At 36.4% G+C, this 22,588-nt stretch overlaps 3 protein-coding genes across 7 annotated transcripts in view; 2 read left to right on the top strand and 1 right to left on the bottom strand.

The window, feature by feature from the left end:
• The window catches only part of sff (BRSK family serine/threonine-protein kinase sugar-free frosting), a 28,066-nt gene extending 17,563 nt beyond the window's left edge, over nt 1-10,503 (top strand). For 4 of the 5 annotated variants that reach the window (XM_022070657.2, XM_022070654.2, XM_022070655.2 and 1 more), the window contains exons 15-16: nt 610-880; nt 1,957-10,503. In XM_022070657.2, the coding sequence (XP_021926349.1) occupies nt 610-880; nt 1,957-2,138 (453 nt within the window). In that variant the 3' untranslated portion in view covers nt 2,139-10,503. Of the gene's footprint in view, nt 1-609 lie in introns of all 5 variants that reach the window. The other variant, XM_087358400.1, reaches the window with a different exon arrangement.
• Nucleotides 10,504-11,410: 907 nt separating this feature from the next.
• On the top strand, nt 11,411-20,364 carry rept (RuvB-like helicase 2 rept). The gene is made up of 11 exons (XM_022070682.2): nt 11,411-11,558; nt 13,047-13,160; nt 13,442-13,562; nt 13,864-14,014; nt 14,985-15,147; nt 15,810-16,038; nt 16,785-16,897; nt 17,515-17,735; nt 17,910-18,048; nt 18,558-18,663; nt 19,473-20,364. The coding sequence occupies exons 1-11, from the start codon at nt 11,553-11,555 to the stop codon at nt 19,499-19,501; spliced, it is 1,392 nt and encodes a 463-aa protein (XP_021926374.1). The 5' UTR covers nt 11,411-11,552; the 3' UTR covers nt 19,502-20,364.
• LOC147872090 (uncharacterized) lies at nt 18,860-22,242 on the bottom strand. The gene is made up of 3 exons (XM_087358411.1): nt 21,744-22,242; nt 20,389-20,511; nt 18,860-20,195 (listed from the first exon to the last, which is right to left on the bottom strand). Exons 1-3 carry the CDS (start codon nt 21,850-21,852, stop codon nt 20,104-20,106), a joined length of 324 nt encoding a protein of 107 aa, XP_087214537.1. The 5' UTR covers nt 21,853-22,242; the 3' UTR covers nt 18,860-20,103.
• Between the last annotated feature and the right edge of the window lie 346 nt (nt 22,243-22,588).

Below are 22,588 nucleotides of genomic sequence, written 5' to 3'. Positions count from 1 at the left end.
GTTTGGGCCTGTAGACATAAACATGAGGTGCCTAAAGTAGGAAAACAGAAGGGATTCATACTGTTGAAATAATCCTTCAAATAAACATGGATAAAGTATGAATGATACCATGTGAAAGGGTAGGAGCTCAGTAGTCAGTTGAGGAAAATTATCCCCCCCCCGTATATTCTGTCACATTCTCAACTGGCTACAGTGTTCCAAATTGGAAAATACATGGTTTATGTCAAGTGACATATGGTCGACAAGATCTCCGGATTTAACGTGTCAAAAAATTTTCCGCATGGCCTACTGAATGAGAAGGTCTACACAAACAGACCTTGCATCATTTATGACCTCACACAGAACATTATGCAGTTGCAGTTGTTCCTATAGACACATTGCAACATATATTCCCCAGTTTGACCTCTTTGTGTTCAACTGTGCAAAGAGGCTATGGTTGGTCACTTTCAAAATCTTATGTGATGGGATGCAGTTTTACATATACTGATGTATGTACCTATAACATTTTATCACTGTAAATGCATAAATCGTGGTTTAATTTCCGAAAGTCGGGATGATCCTATATGTCAGGAAGCACTCTATCGTTGTGACATGTGCACGTCTTTTCAGGTTGAATCAGACATAGAGAGTGACACGTCAGTGTTTGATGTGAAATCTCCAACACGTGAGAATGGCAATGGTGGGGGACGTCGTCGTAGTTGTACCAGTGCCAATAATAATAATACGGCAGCAGGAGGTACATCGGCTGAGTGCAGCGTTGCTGGAACGCCTGCCATCGCGACTGTCTCGTGTCCTACGTCGACAGAGACCATGACTGCCACAGGAGCTGCTTCCTCCCCGCCAACCATCAAGGCAGTCAGATCCAACAGTGAGAGCAAAGGTACGCTTGAGAAATGTGTGACAACAACTTCAGGGTCAATGGCATGAAACAAGCCTTCAAGCTTTTCAGTGAAGTCTTCTCAGGCTCTGAGCCACGTTGTGGTTGCAATGTAAATTGGATAGGTGGTGATGTGATGTAAGAATGGAGTGGGGATAAGCAGCTGTCATAGTTATGGGCAGTGCACAACAGAAGTCAGCTTCCAGATAAAAGCAAAGACTAGTGTTGTGTGACTGTACTTGGGGAGTAAATATAGATCATCGTCCTCCAAGTATATGAAGAAAATGTTGCATAACCTGTGTGAAGGTGAAGATCACAGTCAGTGTCACTTAACCATACATGGCAGATTTTAAATGTTGCCTTATTTGTGATACAGAGTTCATTTCTGTTGAAAGTATTGGCTGGAGATGTATTTTTATGACCAGTCCAGTCCCGCTTGTGGTCCATTCTTTCTGAATGCAGGTTCTAGGGATCACTGTTCCTATTACCAGCACTTAACTGCAGCTGGTAGTCTCTAAATGTGGCCGTAATCGTGTGAATCAAGAGGCAGTGCTTCTGACAGCAAAAATTATGGTGTTGGCAGTTAGAAGAGAGATTCAGAAAGAAATAGTCAAAAGTCATGAATGTGACCTCCTAAGAAATATGTTTTGACTGTATCATTCAAGAATTTCAGATACCCAGAAAGTGTTTTTCTTAGTCTACTCTGTAGTATTTGTCTGACATTATAAATGCTTATTTTGTGGATATAAGTATTAAGTTCTAACAATCAATTAATGGACAGAATGATGATATAACTTACCATAACTGTTTTGTTGATGTGTGTGTCAGGCCTGCTGGTGATCTCATGGTGACAAAGAATAGCATATCAAAGATGTCACTCATCAGAATTTTCCTCCCTCCAGATAATTTCTATAGGGACGAAGGATATTACCTAGGAAGAGGTGCAACTTTTAAAACTCCACAAATTTTTTAAGTAACACTGATTTTGGCCTGCTCTTTGAGTTACCATCTTCAGATACAAAAGCAGGGTTAAGCAACATCAGACTTGGAGTGTACTTCCTCTGTTGATTTAAAACTAGGTTCTTCTATCACTGCATCACCCCACCATATTTGCACCTGTCCAGTTCACCTTACATCAGCTGTGACAGTGGAAGCAGAAGGACTTCCAAAATGTCAGCATATTATTGAACCACGATGCAGTGTACAGCCCAAGGAGACTCTGAGCTATCTCTACCTGCTGCAGATGTATTCTGCTACGTAATCGTATGAAATGTGTAATGTGAGATGGGATTCTTAAACAGAGTACACAAAATAATACACATTCTATTTACATGTTACTGCAGTGGCTGCCAATAAAAACAGTTTCTTAAGAGGAAAAAAGTTATTTATATTAAAATTCTTGTGATATGTAGCCATATTTAATTCAGAACTCCTTGAAATAGTATTTCAGTTGTGTACAATTTTAGCCATGTAGGAATCAGTATTTAGGCTGCTTTGCAATAAAATTGGAACAATGCTCCTATTAGCTTCACCATATCTGTCGGTCTGACTGCAATAGTAGACGATTTACATGGACATACATGTGTTTCTGCAGACTGAAATCAGTGTTAAACCATGTTGAAGAATGCTGATGATGATATGTTAGCACGTTGTGGTTTTGGTTAAAACTGAACAGCAGCAATGGAACTTTAGATTAAGACCTACACATGTTTCTGCACGCATATTGAATGTACCCCACTAAATATTTATTGGAGCAAAAATATTTTCAAACAGAAGTTGAATATAAAAAATGAAACATACACTTCATGTTTTCTCAAGTCTTGTGGTTTTTACATTATTAAACAAAAGAGACATTCAAGCATGTCTCATACTAATTTGTTAACTATAAACTGATTTAATTAAGCCCTGCTAACAGCATGTTGTGATCATATGCTCTTAACCTTGGGAATAAAGGCTTTGAAATGACATCATCATTATATTTAATTATAGTACACACCTTTTCAGCTAATACAAATTATTCAGTTTGTGTATAATTTTTATACATATGTTATCCTTTAATTGTTATGACTTGTTGAATTTATTGAAAATTTATAAAAACATGTAGGATTTGAGGTTTTCACAGCAGTGAATCTGAAGATTGCTGTCTTCTGGGCTGTTGTGCCATGTAGTCTGGTAGATTTCCACCAAAGTTTCAGAAGTCATACTGCCTCCGTCATCAGGATGATGATGGAGGCAGTGTGACCTCTGAAACGTTGGTGGAAATCTACCAGACTACTCGGTGCAATAACCCAGAAGACAGCAATCTTATAAAAACATGCTGAGCAGAGAGAGAGAGAGAAATTAAATATGATCTGGATACAGTCGTGCTTTAAAGTATGAAATAATGAAATTTATTAAACAGATATACCAGATAGTGTAGTATTTTGTACTTAAAAGTAGTTATTTGAGAACCAATTTGTTAGTAATTTCTGATGTGTTTCCAAGTGTTAAAACTCATATTTGTGTTTTATATGTAAATTGCTTTCTTGTTTCAAGATTGAATCTATCTTTTCACCATTTTCCTAAGTCAAAAACCAAACAAACTGGGGCAGTTGTAATGCATCTGTCTTATACTTGAGAGGTACCAAGTTTCAGTCTTTGCTAGGATATTTTGGTTTACCTCAGTCCTCATTATACCTCAGGTATACTGGAGTCTCAGACAGTGCCTTGAAGTAAAGCGTAGCCCCCGTTATAAGTAATCATCTTCCTGTGTTACTCATCCCTGAATAACCTTTGGTAAAACAGTTAAAATAGTCATGAGCTTGACTCACTGTGGGGCCACTTTGCCTTTCACTCTGTGGATACAGAGGTATCCTTTCTCAGGAGTAAAGCGGCCAGAATGTGAAGCTTATCACTCACCTGGAACTTTTACATTTGCCATACTGTAAATCAGAATTATAATTCACCAAAATATATTAATATTTTACCTTCAGTAGTTATTGGCTTCCCTGCCTCAGTTGCTCTATTGCACTGTTCTTCCTTTTGACAAAGAGGCTGCTTGGGTACCAACCTCCTAAGAAATTAGAAAGTTTGAAAAGACACTGCAGTATCTTGGGATAGTTACAGTAAACTCTTGTACATGGCATGTTTACCATGTACATAGCTGAAACTGGTTTGTTGCAGATGGTAATCCCAACTCACATTATATGTAGAGATATTTACAGTAAGGTGATATATCTCAGTTGGTATGAACAGTTGTATTGGAAAAATAACATAAATGTTTCTAGAGTGAAGACAAGATACTGCATAGCATATTTATATTATAGATGCTGCTACTAAAAAAGACTGGTTTCCTGACTTAAAATAAATTTTCACAGATCAGGAAAGATCTTGCCCATACATACATGTATATGTATTTAAATTACACTTGACAGAAAACAAATTGTGGCAGTGTTTATATGCTCCACATTTTAATTGTGTTGATGTCAGTGGATTTGTATCGATTTTCAGGCTATAATATTTGTCAATACTGAAATGCATATAGCAGTACCAGATGGCAAGGATGTGTTCCATACCACAACACAGACAGACAGTCTTAATACTCAGCAGTAACTTGTTGGTAGTTATGGTATTTTCACTGAGAGTTATTTCTTTGAGGGAGGATAGTATAATGTATATATGTGGTGGTAGCCATATATAGTCACGTAGAGTTAAGTAGTCTGCTGAAAGATTGGATGGTGCAACATGGTAGCCATTTTTAACTTCTGGGTGAAAGGATGACTGAAACATTGCCATGAATTGTCTTTCAATCTAAAGGGATAGTTGAGGTTTTGTTCATTACAGAGAAACAAATGTAACAAAACAAAACTTTGGCATTCTGTTAGACAACACTTTTAAAGTAAAATAACAGTGTTTTCATTAATAAGATCAGTTTTGTTGCTGTCATACTGTGTAATTTATTTATTTAATTCTTCCAATTCAGTATTACTTATTTCTAGAAGAAGCTCATCAGACTTCAACAGGATTACCCGTTTAATATTGGCCAATTCCTGTTCTGCACCTGCTTTCTTTTTGTGTAATCTGTTAAGGTACTCAAGTGCTATTGCATATGTAAGTATGTGTCAGTGCATGTCAAGTACCACAGAAACTATGATCTCCACCATTTGCTGTCAGTTGCTTACCTCTTCCCATACACATACACCATAATTAATATGTTGTTCCTATCTCAAAATGACTACAAAAAGTTTATTTTATAGGTTTTGATACCAGAATTTTTAAATCACCACACCAATTGTACTTTTCTGAAACAAATATGCTAGGAGTGCCCTATTAATTTATATTTACTTCTTAACTCTTTCTGTGGTAAATTGCGTGTCAAGTACCCTACAGAGCAGAGGTTCATAAAAATGCTTTCGTGCAATGAATTCCTTATACTGTTAATGAAATGGTTATGTTGTTGTCCATTAACTATCACCACAGTTATAATGATATCGAATGGTTTTGTGAGGTTGTAACATTATTGCATAAAGCAAAAAATGGGTGTGAATTTGTTGCATTCTGTCATAACCATAAAGGGAATAACATAAGCAAATGTGAACTGAACTGAAGAATGAGAACATGATCTGCATGGTTCATGTTAAGATTCTTGTCCAGAGTTTTACAATTCTCATCCAAAAGTAAAAGTTATACATGTTAAGACTGTTATGTAAATACAACTGCTCATTACCTCTCAACTGAGAATTATATGATGTAATATATATACATATATATTGTGTTAAGGAAAGTTGTCTTACATTTCACCATGTACCCTCTCTCTTTTTTACACTGTTAATAAATTGACAACTGTTTGTTATTTATTATTATGACAAGTGATGAGCAGCATATTATAACATAAACAGCTGTTTTAAAGGAAACAAAATTTAAGCCTAATATGTAGTCTTAGAGTGTTTTGTTGTTATTTTAAATGTTCATTTTGTTACAATGTTAGAACTTCCTTATGTAATAATTTTTGTACATTTGTACTTTCATTTCAGTAGCAGTACCCCATGCTTACTAGACAAATTGGCATTTCTCTCATTTTGTGTTCTTCATCATCTAAAGATTTACCATAGCCAAAATCATTGGTCCAGACTATGGTGTTGTGAAGTGTTCAGGTTAGAAACAAGTTTCGTTATAGAAGTGTTTTATTTGGACACTTGTGATGTATAATGGCTGCTGTGTCTCAGTATTCTGTTTGATACAAGCCTTGTCAGTAGAGCAGATTCATTAACAGCAGAAGAAACAGTTGCCACTTTGTCCCTTGTCCACGAAGTCTTCTTGTGCTGGTGTGCCAAAGGATTCATTGCCTCAGAATTAATTCCGAATTGGCACAGGCCAGAGGAGATAATCAATAAATGAAGAAGACAAAAAAAGTAATTAATTAGGATACAAATTGTTTGTTCCATTTATGTGCATCCAGTGATGAGAGATGTTCCTGAACCCTGCTGGCAATGAAGCTGTTGTTGACATCATGTGCAGTTTAATCACAATTCATTTCGAAAGTTGTAAAGAGATGAATGAATAAACTGTGTGTCCTCTGGACTCAGCTTGAATCTCTAGATGATGTGGACCATGAAGGATGCTGAAAAAGACTGGAATGAGTTTTATATAGCCATTTCCCCCCACCATCCAGAAAGTACTGTGAAATATTAATAATTTTAAGTACCATACTTGGCTTTAAGTACACATATATTTAGCTACAAACCAAAGATATCATTCTTGTGATGCAGTGTGTATGTGGATGTGTGAATTTTTAATTGTATTCTTTTTTAATGTTTTTAAATTTGGAAGACAAAAAGATGGCATGTAATATATTAAAAAAAGATTATTGAACAATTTTGCGTATTTCTCTAAAAATCAGTAGTGTATTGCAAATTTATCACCAACATTCCAAAAAAATTCCTTTAATTGAAGGATCAGCATTGCCTGTGCAGTACATTGAACTGAAGATTGAAAAATTGAAATGCGCTTTGCACTTGACAGCAATACTACCATTTAGAGAGAACTGTAAGATACTTGAGCCATATAAACATGTCAGTAATTTATGTTCCTTTTTCATATATCAGCTGTTAAATGAAATTTAGATCTCAGACTGGTTTCATATTCTGAATGTATGAGAGAACTTGAATTTGTCCATGTTGATTATATGAATAGTCTGTGATGTAATGGATGATGGCATGTCACAGGGGTTAAACTTTGCAGTCAAATTCTGCATTTATAAATAAGAGTTAATTTTTTCATAAAATTCAAAGTACAGTATCATTATACTATGTATGAGCATTTAATGGCTCAAAAGTAAGCTTCATATGCTAAGGTTAGTTTGTGGGATTAATATTATTTCGTCTGATACACTGCCATTGTCTTCTGAATGATTTCCATGTAGTCTTGAGATTGAAGTGTGCAGTATCTACTGTAAGCCAGAACCATGAAAGTTTCCATTCTATAATGGGAATCATATGGTCTAAATGCAAAACACTGGCCTTTGGTGCAGAATTTCTCAGGTCTGACATTAATTAAATCTGTTGTGCATTCTTTCGCATTCATCTTTCATTCCCTATTTCTAACAAAGTCAGAACTTTATGAATGTTGAAAATGCCTTATCAAGATGGCATGTTAAGCTGTAGATCCCTTGCTACCATATAACTGAAAGTGAACAGAAATGGACCCTTCTCTATCTCCAATGGGCAGATGTCAGAAACATAAGTTTATGAATTTAAAAAAATTATATCACTGGCCCATTGAAAAACCATTTTTAGATGGTGGTAAAGATAGATGATCATTTTGAATGAGGCAAAAGTTGTGTACCAACAGGAAGACACACAGGTAAAATACTGTAGCCCGTACACTGAGGAATGATTCATGTATGAATGAATAATTTGTCACTAAAATTGCTTACTTACAATTTTTAAAAGCATTCCTTAATAGAAAGCAGAATGTGTATAATAATTCCAAACTGCATACGCTAAGCCTCAGCATGGACAGGCTACTTTCACATAGACAAATGCAAGTCTACAGATTTGTTGGATGTGTCGGTGTATGATTCAGATCATTATTACTAGATTAAAGGTCTTTATGGATCTAAGATCTCCTATTAAGAGGAATTTGATTTAACAGTTATTAAAAAGCAGCATTATTTATAAATGCTGATTGTTACTTTTACATTGTAAAAGTTTTTATTATATTGTATTATAATCTATTTATTTTGTTATATGTATAAGTTTTGCAGCTGTGACACACTGATATTATTAACTTTTATTGTACAGGAATAGGCTATTTAAACTGCTGTGTAATGTGGCTGCCATTTGGACTTTGTAGGGTCAATGGTTTGGCAATATGCTTGTGCAACACACAGCCAAATGAACTGTGCATAAGCCGTGAAGCACAGTCAATAAAGGTTAAGGGGATATTGCTTTCTTGTATTTTCTTTTGGGACAGATAAAGACTACATCAAACTATGAAGAAATTGTTATAACTTGTCAAATCTGTACCCTGTTAATGTGACATCAAAGACCAAGGTGGACTTCCTTCTTTTGTATGAATTTTACCTGACCTTATTTGCTGTTCTCTCAGTCTGTTGAGAGTAGCTCAGTCTAACAGACTATACAGTTAGGACCCTTCTTACCTGACTACAGTGACAGAGTAATTCTCTGAAAACTAACATGTTATTATCGAAGCCACAGAATGAATAATGCCCAGTCTACAGATTTTTTGTTTCACTTCTCAAGAATACAAGTATGGACATCACATTTGATATTTTAAATATGTCATTATTGTGTGTTTATGTTTACAAACATAGTATAAAAATTAAGTAAACTCATATTCTTACATTAATTAAAAGTATGTATGGCCGACTAAACATAGCTGTGATCTTCATAAAGTTGGTGCCCTTGAAAGTTACAACTGGATTGGTTTTCTGTTTCTTAAAAGCTACCTAAGTTCTTCCTAGTTCATTCTGTGTATAGGCAGAAGAATAAATGACGTTTGATCTTTCCCAACTTTATAAAAACACAAGACTTCTATATTTGACTTGATATGTAATCATTTTTGTTTTTTTACCAGAAGTATAAGGTGTCTGAGGCATAACAGTCCGTCAGAGCTTTTAATATTTGTTAATATTTCAGCACTGTCAGTGAAAATACTTTATGTTAGGTAATATGTACCCTTTACATAACTTTTGTTGATCTCTACTGTACTTTCTTGATGTATAATTCTTATCAGTCTCCATCTGCATTTCCTTTCTGCTTCTTGTCTGTCCATGTAATATTGTTCCTCTGTTATTCTCATCATTAAACTTAATCCTTCCTGCCTTCTGTGTTAGCCTTTCACGCCTGTCACTTCCCATGCACTGTCCTATCTCACCCTCTCATCTCTCCAATTTCTCTCTTGCTTTTATATTTCTGTCTTCTTTCTCCCAAAGCTTCAGCACTTCTGCAGAGACTTATTGTATTCTTTAAACTACCGTATTTCCCTTTTCAATTTTTCTAATGCTATCTTCCTTCTACATCCATATTTTTTAATCTATCATACTCTTTCTTCTCACCCCCCCCCCCCCCCCCCCCCCGAATCACAGTTGGCTGTGCTAATACGTCTGTCTTTGTAGTTTAAAATAGGCCATGCTATTTCCTCGTACATCCCTGATGACATTCACTATAGATACTTCCGGACCATACTTAATTCAGCTGTACAGAACCCCAGCAGTTGATACATGATCATTTTGAGGAAAGTGGCCTATAATTTAGAGTTGCATATCAGACATAATGACTGAGTTCTCATTTTATGTTGCATGGCAGCTGGTGTTTGGTGTAATTACAGTCTGCACCTCACTTATGATCTAGCTTATTGCTTTCACTAATGGAAGGTGTTTATAAACATTGACAACCATGTCATGTCTGTGTAGGAAGGATTTAATATATTATATTGACACCATTATGATAGCCATGTGTATAGTTTTGAATGTGGTATTGTGGGTTGTGAAGTTCAACCCTGAAGATGTAAGCAGTGTGTTCTTCCAAAATGCTGGTAACCACCTACAATGCCACATGGCAACACAACCCAGAAGACCACAGTCAACATCTCGTGCTGTGAGACCCTCAGATCTGAGATATGCATATGGTTGCTTTTCAAGATTCGCTCAAGTTGAACAAAGGCTATAAAAAATGTTTCATTGCAGAGCTGGATCAATAAGCAAACAACATCTAGCAGTCCAATATGTTTATTATTTCAAGCTCATAAAGTAAGTTTGAAAAACAAAATAAAGAAATGTAATTAAAATAGAGCTTGCTGCCTTTCTAGTCACTAGTATCTAGCATTGTGTCAATGCCATGTGCAAGGCACTGTTTATATTTATACATTTAGACAAGACATAGTTTGTCCATTTTAGACATTATCAGTATTTAACAAAAATGTAAAACAGTTCACACTTTGCATATAAAATCAAACACTTATCAAAACTGTTTTGTTATTAATGTGAAATATAATAAACAGGCTGTAAAACTGACATAGTGCAATTTTGTACTAGATTTCCAAAGAAAAGTGAAGGGTGAAGAACTCTTGTATCATACTTATTGTTGGGCAAAATAAAATTCATAAAATGTATTGCTTAATATTAAGATAGTGTCTTGAAATTCAATGTCTTTTTGTTTTTATAGGAGCTGAAGATAATGTCTGTTGTGCCAAACAAGCCCTGTACCATGCAGTGCTCTGCACTTTTTTAACCATGACACTAAATGGAGGGAAGCATGCACCTTCATGCCTGAGGAAGGAACCTGGTATGCATTGGATAGGAGGCTGGGTGAGCCCAGAAACTGGCCTGGGCATTGTGGCAAAGGGAAAATCCTACCCTACCAGGAATCAAACCTTGCTCATTGAGCCCATAGCATAGCCACTATACTGACTAAGCTATCATGTGATTCTGTGGCATGTCAAATCTAAAATAACCAACATGTGGAAAGCAAATATATGTTCCTTGTGAAATACTGTCTCTTAAGGCTGGGTGGGCCCCAGAACCAAAATAAAATCATGTGTACATAATTTAGGTATCAGGCCTGATTCACAAATGCAGTACATTTATCCTGATAACTTATAATTTCTGGACTTCTACACTTATAAGTGCTACTTAATGTATTTATCCTTCTTTCTCCCATACTCAAAATATAAAACTAAAACAAGAGGCATGGCAATGTTAGTGAAGCCAAATTGTTGAAAGCTGTATATTACCAGAACATTGTAATTGCCTACAGTCACATAATGAAATGAAGACTTAAAGCAAATTAATCTGGAATGAAACTTATAAAGCCCCTTGCACACAATTTTAGTTCTATAAATGTGTTGATAAACCTAATACAAATTTATGGAGTAATGTATAATTTAGTCCTATAAAGTGAGGCTTGGTTGGCTTATTATATTTTTGAAACGATACTTAAGCCTACATTCTAACCACATTAAATTCCCCCAATGTCAAAGGTTTGCGTCCCTAGCGTGTTTATAAATGTTGAGTTCTAAATTGTATTTACATTATTTTCCGGCATTTTTCGTTTTTCTCGGGTTTTTACGCCATTCTTTCTGTGACCGTCCACCTTTTCATTTTCAAGCATTGGTTGCTCTGGGGAGAAGATTTCTATTGCTCAGACTGTTAAACCGAACCTGAAATTTGGAAGGAATGGCGGTGAGTAGTTTTATAATATTATATTTTAAGATTATTTAGCGTATATCTAGTCTTCTACACTACAGAATGTGCTATTTAAACATACTGAAATAAATACAAAACGTTTTCACAGCAATTTTAATTCAAACTTTTTATGTGGTTCCGTAACAGGATACTTGTTTCTGGAGACATTGCATTTCAGAATAATAAAGTATAATTTATTTGCATTCCACATATCCTCCACAGTATAAGCTACGGAATTGGATTATTCTATAATACGAACACAGCATCGATTAAAAATTACCGATTCTTTGTCCCCATCATAACCCTGATGATGGGTATAGAGACACGGCTGATAGCCAAAGATTTTATTAATGTTTGCATAGAATAGAATAGAATTTATTTACATTACATAGATCCTTTATAGGCCTAAGTTAAGGATGTAGACCAGGCCATAGTACAAATACAATACTTGTTTCTAGTACAAATACATACTCGAAACAAGTATTTGTGCTATGACCTTTTATACATCTTTAGCTTAGGCCTATAAAGGATCTATGGAATGTAAATCTATTCTATTCTATTAAATCATATGACATGATGGATTGGAAGCAAGCAAAATAAACTAATTTTAAAGTTTCTGTTTTCATGAGTGCTGTAACTGCCCTCATAACAAATAATGCCGAACTTAGTTTAGGGATAATGTATTGAATATGTGTTTTCCAAACACAGTAATTAATACCAATTTAGATGTAAATACATTGTTGTTATAGCTATTTACATAATTGTTTGTGAACTGTTAATTTAAGTAATTTCTTCTCGAGAAAAGAAGGAGCGAGACAAAAGATTTTCATCCAATGCTTCTTTCTATATCATGATTTAAACGTTCAGTATTAGCTGGAAGAGTATTGAATAACTTGATTCTTGCAAAGCGAACACCCTTCTGATTTTAAAGTGGGGTTAGCATTTGATACAATGGTGCTGATGGAAAGGATTTTTGCTTTTTTGTAATTAATTTATCTTGCCTGAAGTATGGTAATGACTTTAAAAATACCAGAAAACTGGTTTATGTTACTTGGGGACAAAATACCTTCTTGTGTATGTTGATATTCTGGCTTGTAACATAAGGTTCTTATTGTTTTCTTTTTATAGTTAATCATCAGTCATAATGGGTTAATTTGTCTGGTGGTATGTGTTAAATGCACAATAAAGTTTTTATTATCAAAACCTAATGAGAAATGGAACTTAGGTGACCTAAGTGTAGATGGGAGGATAGTATTAAAGTGCATTTGAGAAGTAAGTTGTGACTGTTTGAATTTGGCTCAAGTTAGAATCCACTGACGAGCTTTATGATACCAGTTATGCAGACTTCAGCTTCCAAACTATCAGAGAACTTCATGACTGGTGTTTAAATATCAGCTGCTGAAGGAAGACAGTGTTAAGATCAAGTCGAAATAATAAGTTAGAATATCGTGTATTTTTATGTTTTCTAATCTTGTATGTTTACAGGCAGCTGCAGCAGTTAAAGTACAAGAAGTGAGAGAAGTCACGAGAATTGAGCGGATTGGTGCTCATTCTCATATCCGTGGGCTCGGGCTTGATGATGGTCTTGAACCAAGGCATGTAAGTTTGAAAAATGTTATAAAGAATGCCGACTTTTCATATATGAACCGGCCAAGAGGGGATTGCAGTGTTGAGTACTCATTTACTGATTTCCATTTGAAGTGTGTTGCTTGTCACTTGACTGGTCTATGTACAGTTGAGAAGGTGGTTATGCAGCTTGAAGACTTGTGAGTCTGGCAGAAAAACTAAACTGAAGATGGTGGAACAGTCCAGAGGAGGTGCTGCACCTGCTTGTACTTTATACCATTGTAGCCTGAACTGGAGTTGTCCTGTCTCTGCAGGTGTCACAGGGAATGGTGGGGCAGTTGACTGCTCGTCGAGCGGCGGGAGTCGTACTGGAAATGATCAAGGAAGGGAAGATAGCTGGGAGAGCCATTTTGCTGGCTGGGCAACCAGGCACTGGTTAGTATGAAGAAGCTATCTTCACCAAGGTTTTTATGGTTTCAGTAAGTCCCTCTGACCAAATGTTGGGATAGTACCTTAATTAGGCCTTCACTACTTCCTTTCACATTTTTACCAATTTATTATTCATTTTGTTTTTTAACACTGTTTAGTCTGAGCTGTTGACAGCATCGTTAAACCTCAACTAAACAACCAGAAACCCTGTTTATAGATGTTTCTTCACTTGTTTTTACGTCACTTGCTGTATTATGTACTGGACCTGTTTGTTCCTCTAACTGAACAGTTTCATGTTCTGTGTCAGGTAAGACTGCAATTGCAATGGCAATGGCCCAAGCTCTAGGAATAGACACTCCGTTCACCAGCATGGCAGGATCCGAGATATACAGTCTTGAGATGAGCAAGACGGAAGCTTTGACTCAAGCAATTCGTAAGTCGATTGGAGTTCGAATCAAGTGAGTATGTCACGTGCCACACTGTTTCATATTGCCTGTGATGAGGCACATGTAACTCTGAAGCATTGTGTTTCTGTAGGGATTTCTTTGATTTAATTTACTTGTGGGAAAAATGTAATAGGTGCATTAAAAGGCTATATTCTGAAAGATAAACTCAAAGAATTTTAATTTCACATTATGCTAATTCACCATTTGCCCTGTTTTTGCTTTGCATAAGAAGAAGTAATATTCATTCATATGCCACATTTTTGCTAATGTCAATTGGTTTCTAATGCCTGAAGTGATGGTCTGTGATGACCTTTCCTGGCCTCTGCTGACCCTGCTCAAGCCTACATTTTATTTCTGAAGTAGGGGGTATTAGTGTGACAGATTCCATTCTCCCAGTGTTGTGATACTTATGAAGATGTCAGTAGAGGGGACCTACAGTTAAATGTGGACCTGGTAAAGAACCCTGTTGGTGAGAGCCCAGTGCCTTACCACTAGACCAGCAGGTCAAGTGGTCACATTGGTCATTAGTTTCTGGTAACAGTGAAGAGCAGACCTGGACTTGCGCAGTGAACTGCCAGATGTTACTGTTTCTTGAAAATTTGACTGTTATTTGTATAGTGTCTACATTTTTGACAATTTGAAATTGTATTTTATTACAAGCGTGAACAGACTTGTCACATAAATGCTGTGCAGAGTAACCGTTTGCTCTTACCAGTATTGGAAATATAACACATGAAACTAATCTTATCTGCATAATATGAATGGCATAACAACTTTCTGTGAGATCTGGAGTACCGCTTTAGGAAATGGGTGAAGCTTGTAGTCCAAAGTTTTCTTGATTACAGAAGCGTCCTTTACTGTATATAAATATGGATCGCAGAATATTGTCACCCAACTTCTACCAGTTTTCCCCATTTCATGTTCCTTAGCTAAATTGTCTCTCTCAATTATGTTGAGAGTTAATTACTTTCTGTTGCTACAGGGAAGAGACAGAGATCATTGAGGGAGAGGTTGTGGAGATCCAGGTGGACAGGCCTGCCACTGGGGTGGGTGCGAAGGTCGGGAAACTGACGCTGAAGACTACTGAGATGGAGACTATTTATGACCTAGGTAACAAGATGATTGAATCTCTCATGAAGGAAAAAGTGAGTATTGACCTAAATATTTGTCATACTAAGAGAAATTCTTTGGATAAGAACGTTCATTCTTATAGAAGCAGGATTAGTATTGACTTCCATACCATTGATATATCTTGTTGAGGTAGTTCATGATGGCGTCATTGAATTGTAGGGATCTGTGACAAGCGCGTTAGTTTCACTGTTCTAAATTTCATTGTATTAAAGCTGGTATGTACGGTTTCAAATTGAAGGTAATTGAGATGATTTAGGGAGTCATTATTGTCACCATGATTTTGGTTTGGTTTTGAAATTTGAGTGTCTGATCCATCTGCATACTGAAGTAAACTAGTGATATGTGTGACTGTACCAATGCATCCAGCTCAGTGTTTGACTTGGCTTCATGTCAATGCATTTGTTTGCAACATGTATGTATGCTACTAATGTTTTTGGTGTCATTATTCGAGGTCCGTGGTATATGACTGGGGGTGAGTAGTTTGTATATTCTAGGATAATTTCAGTAAAATATTGTCATTTGTAGTCTCCTGCAGAATGATAACACAGCATGGCATGTGTATCAAAAAAATATTTACTGTAGGAAAGCAGCATAGATAGGATAGGAAGAGATTGTGATTTCCGTTACTGTATATACTTCTCAGGCATCAGAGTGACTCACAAACTTTTGCTTGCAGGTTCAGGCAGGTGATGTGGTAACAATTGACAAAGCAACTGGAAAAATCAGTAGGCTAGGCCGCTCCTTCACGCGTGCAAGAGATTACGATGCCACGGGTCCACAGACGAGGTTCGTGCAGTGTCCGGAGGGTGAGCTGCAGAAGCGAAAAGAAGTGGTTCACACAGTCACACTGCATGAAATTGATGTCATCAACAGTCGAACTCACGGCTTTCTGGCACTTTTTTCGGGTGAGAACAAGTTTCCATGGCAGGATTTGAGGTTCTCACAGCAGTGAATATGAAGATGGCTGTCCTCTGGGTTGTAGCAGCAGGTACCTCAGAAACATCGGCAAACTTCTACCAGACTGCACGGAGCTACGACCCAGGAAGTCCCATGTTCATTGATGAGGCTGTTCAGGTTGAAGAGTTTCTCTGTTTTCAGTGACAGAAGTACTTTAAAACAGGCCATGACCACTTACTCATTTTTCCCAATCTATCATTCTCTCTTTTGATGCTGTGGATAAATAATAAACTAGTAGTACATGAACCACAATGGAGATTCAAGTGTCTGTGTTAGCTGAGGCCTAGATAACTTTTGATTTAATAGGACCAATGCCTATTCTTGATGTTTAACTGGTTTTCAGGCTGGCCAACACCTGTTCTGTTCACTTACTGTTCATGTAACAACACTAATATAGGCCATGTTTCATCCATGTTTTTATAACATGTTAGGATGGCAGGAAAAAGTTTTCACATCTCTAATGTTACTACAGTGTTGTTCGTAGAAAGTTTTTGCGTTATGTACAATAAAACGTCTAAATTACAACATAAAAATACTTTCTCAAGCATTCTTTCCGCTTACTGTGTTTATACCAATATTAATACCAAGCATGAACACCTTAAAGTTAATGTAACAATTTATTTTAATATAGTAATAGGTGGAGAGGATGGGAGAACCGTGTAAAAGTAATACAAAATGTCTCTTCATTCCATAGGGGACACTGGGGAAATCAAGGCAGAAGTACGGGAGCAAATTAATGCAAAGGTTGCTGAATGGCGAGAGGAAGGGAAGGCAGAGATTGTTCCAGGAGTGCTCTTCATTGATGAGGTGCGTATCAGTTGTAGGTAGATTTATTTATAATGTTTTTGTTGTGTAGGGAAGAAGCAAATCTGTCTCATGTTATATAATGAAAGAGTGTGAGTGGTGGCTTTGCAGAGTAATTTGTTGTTAGGGTATCTAAACTGATGAGCTGTTCACAGAGTTCTGCCTTGCTTTATCATCTCCCCTCGAGTGCCCAAGTACCATTGAAGTCAAATACTGGGACCCACAAGGAGCAGTTACTCTGCTCAGACAGAAAATAAAAATGACTGTATTCTTTGCATTCAGGAGATACCAGGCTCAAATCTCAACCCAGAGACAGGCTATCCTGACTGGGTTTTTGTGGTTTTCCTCAGTCCCTTCAGGCAAATGCTGGTATGCTACCTTAAATTAGGCCATGGGCACTTCCTTCCACATCCTTTCCAGCTCACTGTCATCCTCTCATTCGAAGCTTTATGGTCTGAGCTGCGGAAAAAGTGCTGTTAAATAAACTACAAATAAATAAACTGTTCTATTGGATTGCATACAATTTTTGCTGTGTCTGTGTATTTTGAAACGATTAAAAATAATAGGTAATAGAACTGTCCGAGAAGTTCTGGTGAAGCCCATTTATTGGTTAATTGCAGGTTCATATGTTGGACATAGAGTGTTTCTCATTTTTGAATCGAGCCCTTGAGAATGAAATGGCTCCAGTAGTGATCATGGCTACCAATCGTGGCATCACACGTATCAGGGGTACCAACTACAAATCTCCACATGGTATCCCAATAGATCTTTTGGACAGGATGGTTATAGTTTCCACATCACCCTATCAGGAGAAGGACCTCAAAGAGATTTTAAAGATAAGGTGTGGTACCAACATAATTTGTGTTAGTGTTTTTAACCTATAGTAACAGCTAAAGCATGGTTTTTGTATGTTAATGTTGCGTGTTTTGTTTAGTTGAGGGGCAGTAGTATATTTATATCTGCGGTGAATTAAAATGTTGTTATGTGCCGTGTGATTCTGGTGACTGTTTTGCAGGTGTGAGGAGGAGGATTGTGAGATGTCTGATGATGCCCTTACTGTGTTGACACGCATTGCTCTTGAAACTTCTCTTCGTTATGCCATTCAGCTCATCACAACGGCCAGTCTTGTCTGTCGAAAAAGGAAGGGCAACGAGGTACGGCAGTCCCATTCTTTTAGGTTAATGTTGCTCCTTCACCAGTGGTGAGTGTTTGAACTTCTGCTGTGGTTACACTCACTGCATAGCAGCTACTGGTTTCTTTCAGACTTTATTTCTTAAATTTTTACTACACAAAATTATGCCTCGTATTAAGTGTGATTTATCTTTTGTAAAAGTGAAGGCCTTGGTGCAACAATAGGCTAACTCACACTTAATTAGAACTGAAGAAAAGATATTGAGTATGGTTGCCCAGTTGTACTTTTTAAGATTCTGAAAGACAAAATCTTAAAGATAACAAATCACATGTGGCTTCACTATCTGAAGATGTAGGGCTATAGTGAGATTACAATTTTTCTTTTATCCCAGATTTATCAAGTGTGTAGTTCAACCCACTGTTACTCCCTCGTCAGCAAATATCAGTACATACTTCATCATATTGGAAGTAAGTGACAAAAATGTTGTTTTCCATACAGTAATGTCATATTCCTTATGTGCGTTTCTCGTAGGTGAACATTGAGGACGTGAAGAGAGTGTACTCGCTCTTCCTGGATGAGAGCAGATCCACACAGTTCCTTAAAGAATACCAGGATGAATTTATGTTTAATGAAATGGGTAAGACAATTTTGTAGTTACCATAAGAATCAAATGGACCATCCTGATGTAGTAAGATAAACTGTGGGTTTTTTAATCAGTTTTCGTTATAAAATTAGAACTTTCGGAAAAAATGTTACTGGATCCATAAGATACAATCCTTGCAAACAACTCAGATATTTCAAGAAACTAGTGTATTAACAGTAACAGTGATGTGTACAATCTTAGATACTTGCCTTTATTTTCAAATTAAAGTGTAAATTCCTCATCTTACAGAATGTTGAATAATGCATATATATATTTCTCATATAAACCAAGAACTCGTGTAGATCACAATAATAACTTTGTTGTGTTTCTTCAGGGTCACTGTCATCTTTATTGTATGAAATAACTTGAACAAAATTAGTTTGCTGTAGTTTATCATGTGAGTTTTGCCAGATACCATATTATAAAAAGTTTTACACGAAGATGGATTAAAGTGTTTATTTTTTAAGCGAGCTGAGAACCATTTGTGAATGTGACTTGAGGCTGTACAGTGCTGGAGCATGTTACTTAGTGGTACATCATGATGTACATGCAGTTTTACTGCAAATTTATACTGAAGGAGGAGTAATAGTGTGTGTAGGTGGCGTGATGGACATCCAAGTGATACCAATTTAAATAAGGGGATTACAGCATGATTTGACAGTGGATTGGTGCAGCTGCTTAAAACTGCTACAAGTACTTCATTACAAGGCACTGTTTAACAAAATCCAGAATTTGATCACCTTTAATTTTGTTAGAAATAGTCATTCTTCTTCATTTGTCAGGGAATTGTGTTTCTTTCACAGAAGAAGAATTGATGGAAGGAGCAGCCTGAAGAGAATGTGAATTTAATGAAGACCTGAACAGTGCCTTTGTGCTGAAATTCTGCAGTCAGTAACAAAAGTGTTTGCATGATATATTCTTTACATAAGGCAGTCATTTTGTTCAGCCATTCATTGTTCAGGGCTGAAGATGGAGGCAGTATGTCCATTTGAAACATTAGTATCTGCCTTGAAGTCCATATTGTGCAAGAGCCCCAAAGACCAACATGGACATCTTCACTGCTGTGAGAACCTCAAGTATCAACTATACTTTTATTGATCCATTTATATATGTCTTTTTCACTAGCACAGATTTCAGCTTGTAAAGAAAAGTACATAACAGATTTGTATTGAAATTAATAAACCTTGCCAACTTCTACGTCACAGGGAAATGTCTTAACAAATTTACATGCAAAAAGTAAATTAACTCTATGTAGTAAGGATTAAATTATGCAAATGCCTTGACAAGTGTAGTGAATTAATATTAACAATTTAAATAGATTATCAGGTAGGTGCACAATTTTGATCATCATTATTATTTCAGGAAGGTTCTTGTTGTTTTTTTTCATTAGTAAGCAACATGTTACAATCTCAAATGACATTACAAGCATGGTATTCATGAGCTCTTCTCATATTCATCTTTTGATATTTGTTTGATGCTAATTGATTCTTCATCGTCATCTCTGTTTGCTGTTTTCTTCTTATAAGCTGAAAAACAAATAAAATAGTTTACCAGTGCAGTTAAATGCTGCATTAGAAAATAAGCAACCCTAAAGAGATTGCATAATGTAAATGCTGTACTGAGTTTGGTAAAGTGGATTAAATGTTCCAAAGTAGACATGGATGCTCTATGTACAAGCTTTGTGAAAAATGAAAATGGATATTATGTACTAGACAATACCTGTGATGAGTTTGGTAGCTTCATCTGGTTTGGCTGCCTTCTTGCCTGTCCCATCAACACCAACTCCAAATCCAACCTTGTATACAGGTAGAGGAATCACCGTGGACGAAACAGGTACTAATACTGTAACATGAGGAGTGTTCAAGGTCATTGTCCTGATGTGCTTGGTGGAGGCAGGTAAGCGTGATGCCATAATGAGCCATCTCTTTAAACATTCTCATCAGTCTTAAAAGCTTCAGAATTAATATATTAAATAATGTGCAGCATCTTCATGTAGTATGACATCTACATAAACAGTAAGAAGCACACAATAGCTGACTGAATGATGTCTCTGTTATGTGCATGCTTTGTACTCGTATACTGAGGTTGTGGTTTCCCAGCAGACTCCTGGTGAATTTGAATGACTTTTGTAACTTACTGTCATGCTATAGTTGTAGCACTGTTGCTGTGTGTTAGACATGAAACTGGCCATCCTACCGGTGATGAGACCCTGAAGATGGAAGCAGCAAGCAACTTCTACCAGACCACATGGCACAATCCCAAAAGACAGTGACGTCAGTTTGTGAATTGTCAGTGCTGGTAACACCATGTGGACTTGTAGTTAACTACCAACATTTTGAAGGAAAATGCTGCCTCCATTTTCAGCCCAGAAGATTGACGCAGTATATTCTTCCAAAATATTGTATCTACGTGGTGCTACAGTCCAGAAAACTAATATCAACATCTTCAGTGTGGTGAGAATCTCAGATTATGAATTCTTTACTAAAATGTTGGGATAGCAACACTCATTTGTAAAACTGTATAAAGAAGAAAATTTACAGTGAATGTTGACTGTTTTCATTTGCTAAATGTTCAGATATGAGAACATTTATTTTGTTTATACAAACCCATGATGACAGATTATTCTGTTTGGCAAGCTGTAGAAGCACATGATTTTAAGTTGTTTCGTGCTATTTGCAAACATGTAGTCCGTGTAATATTATGGTGGTAGTATTGTTTTATATTAAGTACTATTTATGTGACATAAGTATGCAAAGAATTTTTTTTCAGAACTTTCTTCCTTTGCTTTTGACATGCAAGCTAAGAAATAATTGTGTCATGACGGGGATTTTTCAGGGTACTGTGTATGTAATCACATTCAGCATTGGTAGTTATAATATGGAACAACTGAAAATGAAGTTAGCATTACATGCTTTCAAATGCAAATTTTATCATTGTACTGGGTAAATATTATTATATCATATAAATCATCAAATACAACTTGTGTTATTCTGTTTGGTGGTTTATGTAACATTTTATGGTACACAAATTGATCGGAACTTTATAAGTCTCACACAATAGAAACACTTGCTTACCTGGCTCTAGTTTATCATTTTCATTTTTCTTATAGACTGTGGGTTTTGAATATACTGATGTCACCAAGAGATTACAACAAAACAGCATCCAAATTAACAAGAGTTTCATTTTTTCTTTTCTCCTAGCAGCAGGTTTGAATGGCTGATGGCAGCTTCACATAACACTGACGTACTGAAATGAGAGCAAGCCTGAGAGAAAGTTGTTCAACCAATGTGCAGCTTTTGACCTACCTACACCTGTTCATAGTGGCCGCCTACAACACTGTACAGCACTCTTCTAATTTATGAGGAACATGCTGTTCAAACAGAACTTCCAGGTGGGAAATTTAAACTGATGTCTGTATGCTGTTCTGAATATAATCATTTCTGGTATGCCCTACAGTTAGAGCAAATGTAGTGGTACTGATTTTGAAGGAAGGACAGATGGAACATTTTGGCTTTCAAGATATATTATGTTAATGTAAGTTTCCTTCAGGAGAAAGCAGTCTCATGTTACAAGCCTGGAAATTAAAGATCAGAATAAATACTGTGTTATTACTGTCTTTGAAAAAACAACTTGTGTTAGTTTCCATTTGACAGTAATCTACTTATCTGTCTACCTGCATAGTAATGCGTGAAGCAAAACAACCACAAGCTGTGATGTTCATGCATACAACTATACATATCAAATGCAAAGTGCACAAACTTCAAGGCTAATCACAAGGTGTGTAGTAAGAAAGGAATGTTTTGACAGTGATGGGATTCTGTAGTATACAGATAGCTACTTATGACACACTTTATCATAAAGAATAGAAAAAAAGTATGTTTTCTGTTACTTATATTCCACACCTTCATTTAGTAGACCA

Source organism: Zootermopsis nevadensis, unplaced genomic scaffold (genome assembly GCF_977971745.1).
Source record: "Zootermopsis nevadensis isolate Lab colony 2312 unplaced genomic scaffold, Znev_1.0 Znev_ptg000030l, whole genome shotgun sequence".
Classification (NCBI taxonomy): domain Eukaryota; kingdom Metazoa; phylum Arthropoda; class Insecta; order Blattodea; family Termopsidae; genus Zootermopsis; species Zootermopsis nevadensis.
The sequence above is the reverse complement of the archived record's forward strand: the minus strand, read 5'-3'. Positions and strand labels throughout refer to the sequence as shown.

What these genes read in the sequence shown, in the direction of transcription:
- rept (XM_022070682.2), top strand. An exon ending in ATGGTCTTGAACCAAGGCAT is followed by an intron (nt 13,161 to 13,441) that starts GTAAGTTTGAAA and finishes CTGTCTCTGCAG; the next exon opens with GTGTCACAGGGAATGGTGGG. An exon ending in AAAGAGATTTTAAAGATAAG is followed by an intron (nt 17,736 to 17,909) that starts GTGTGGTACCAA and finishes ACTGTTTTGCAG; the next exon opens with GTGTGAGGAGGAGGATTGTG.
- LOC147872090 (XM_087358411.1), bottom strand. Translation starts at nt 21,852, where the DNA reads ATGAAACTCTTGTTAATTTGGATGCTGTTTTGTTGTAATCTCTTGGTG. An exon ending in AAATGATAAACTAGAGCCAG is followed by an intron (nt 20,512 to 21,743) that starts GTAAGCAAGTGT and finishes CTCATGTTACAG; the next exon opens with TATTAGTACCTGTTTCGTCC. An exon ending in AGCTACCAAACTCATCACAG is followed by an intron (nt 20,196 to 20,388) that starts GTATTGTCTAGT and finishes TTTGTTTTTCAG; the next exon opens with CTTATAAGAAGAAAACAGCA.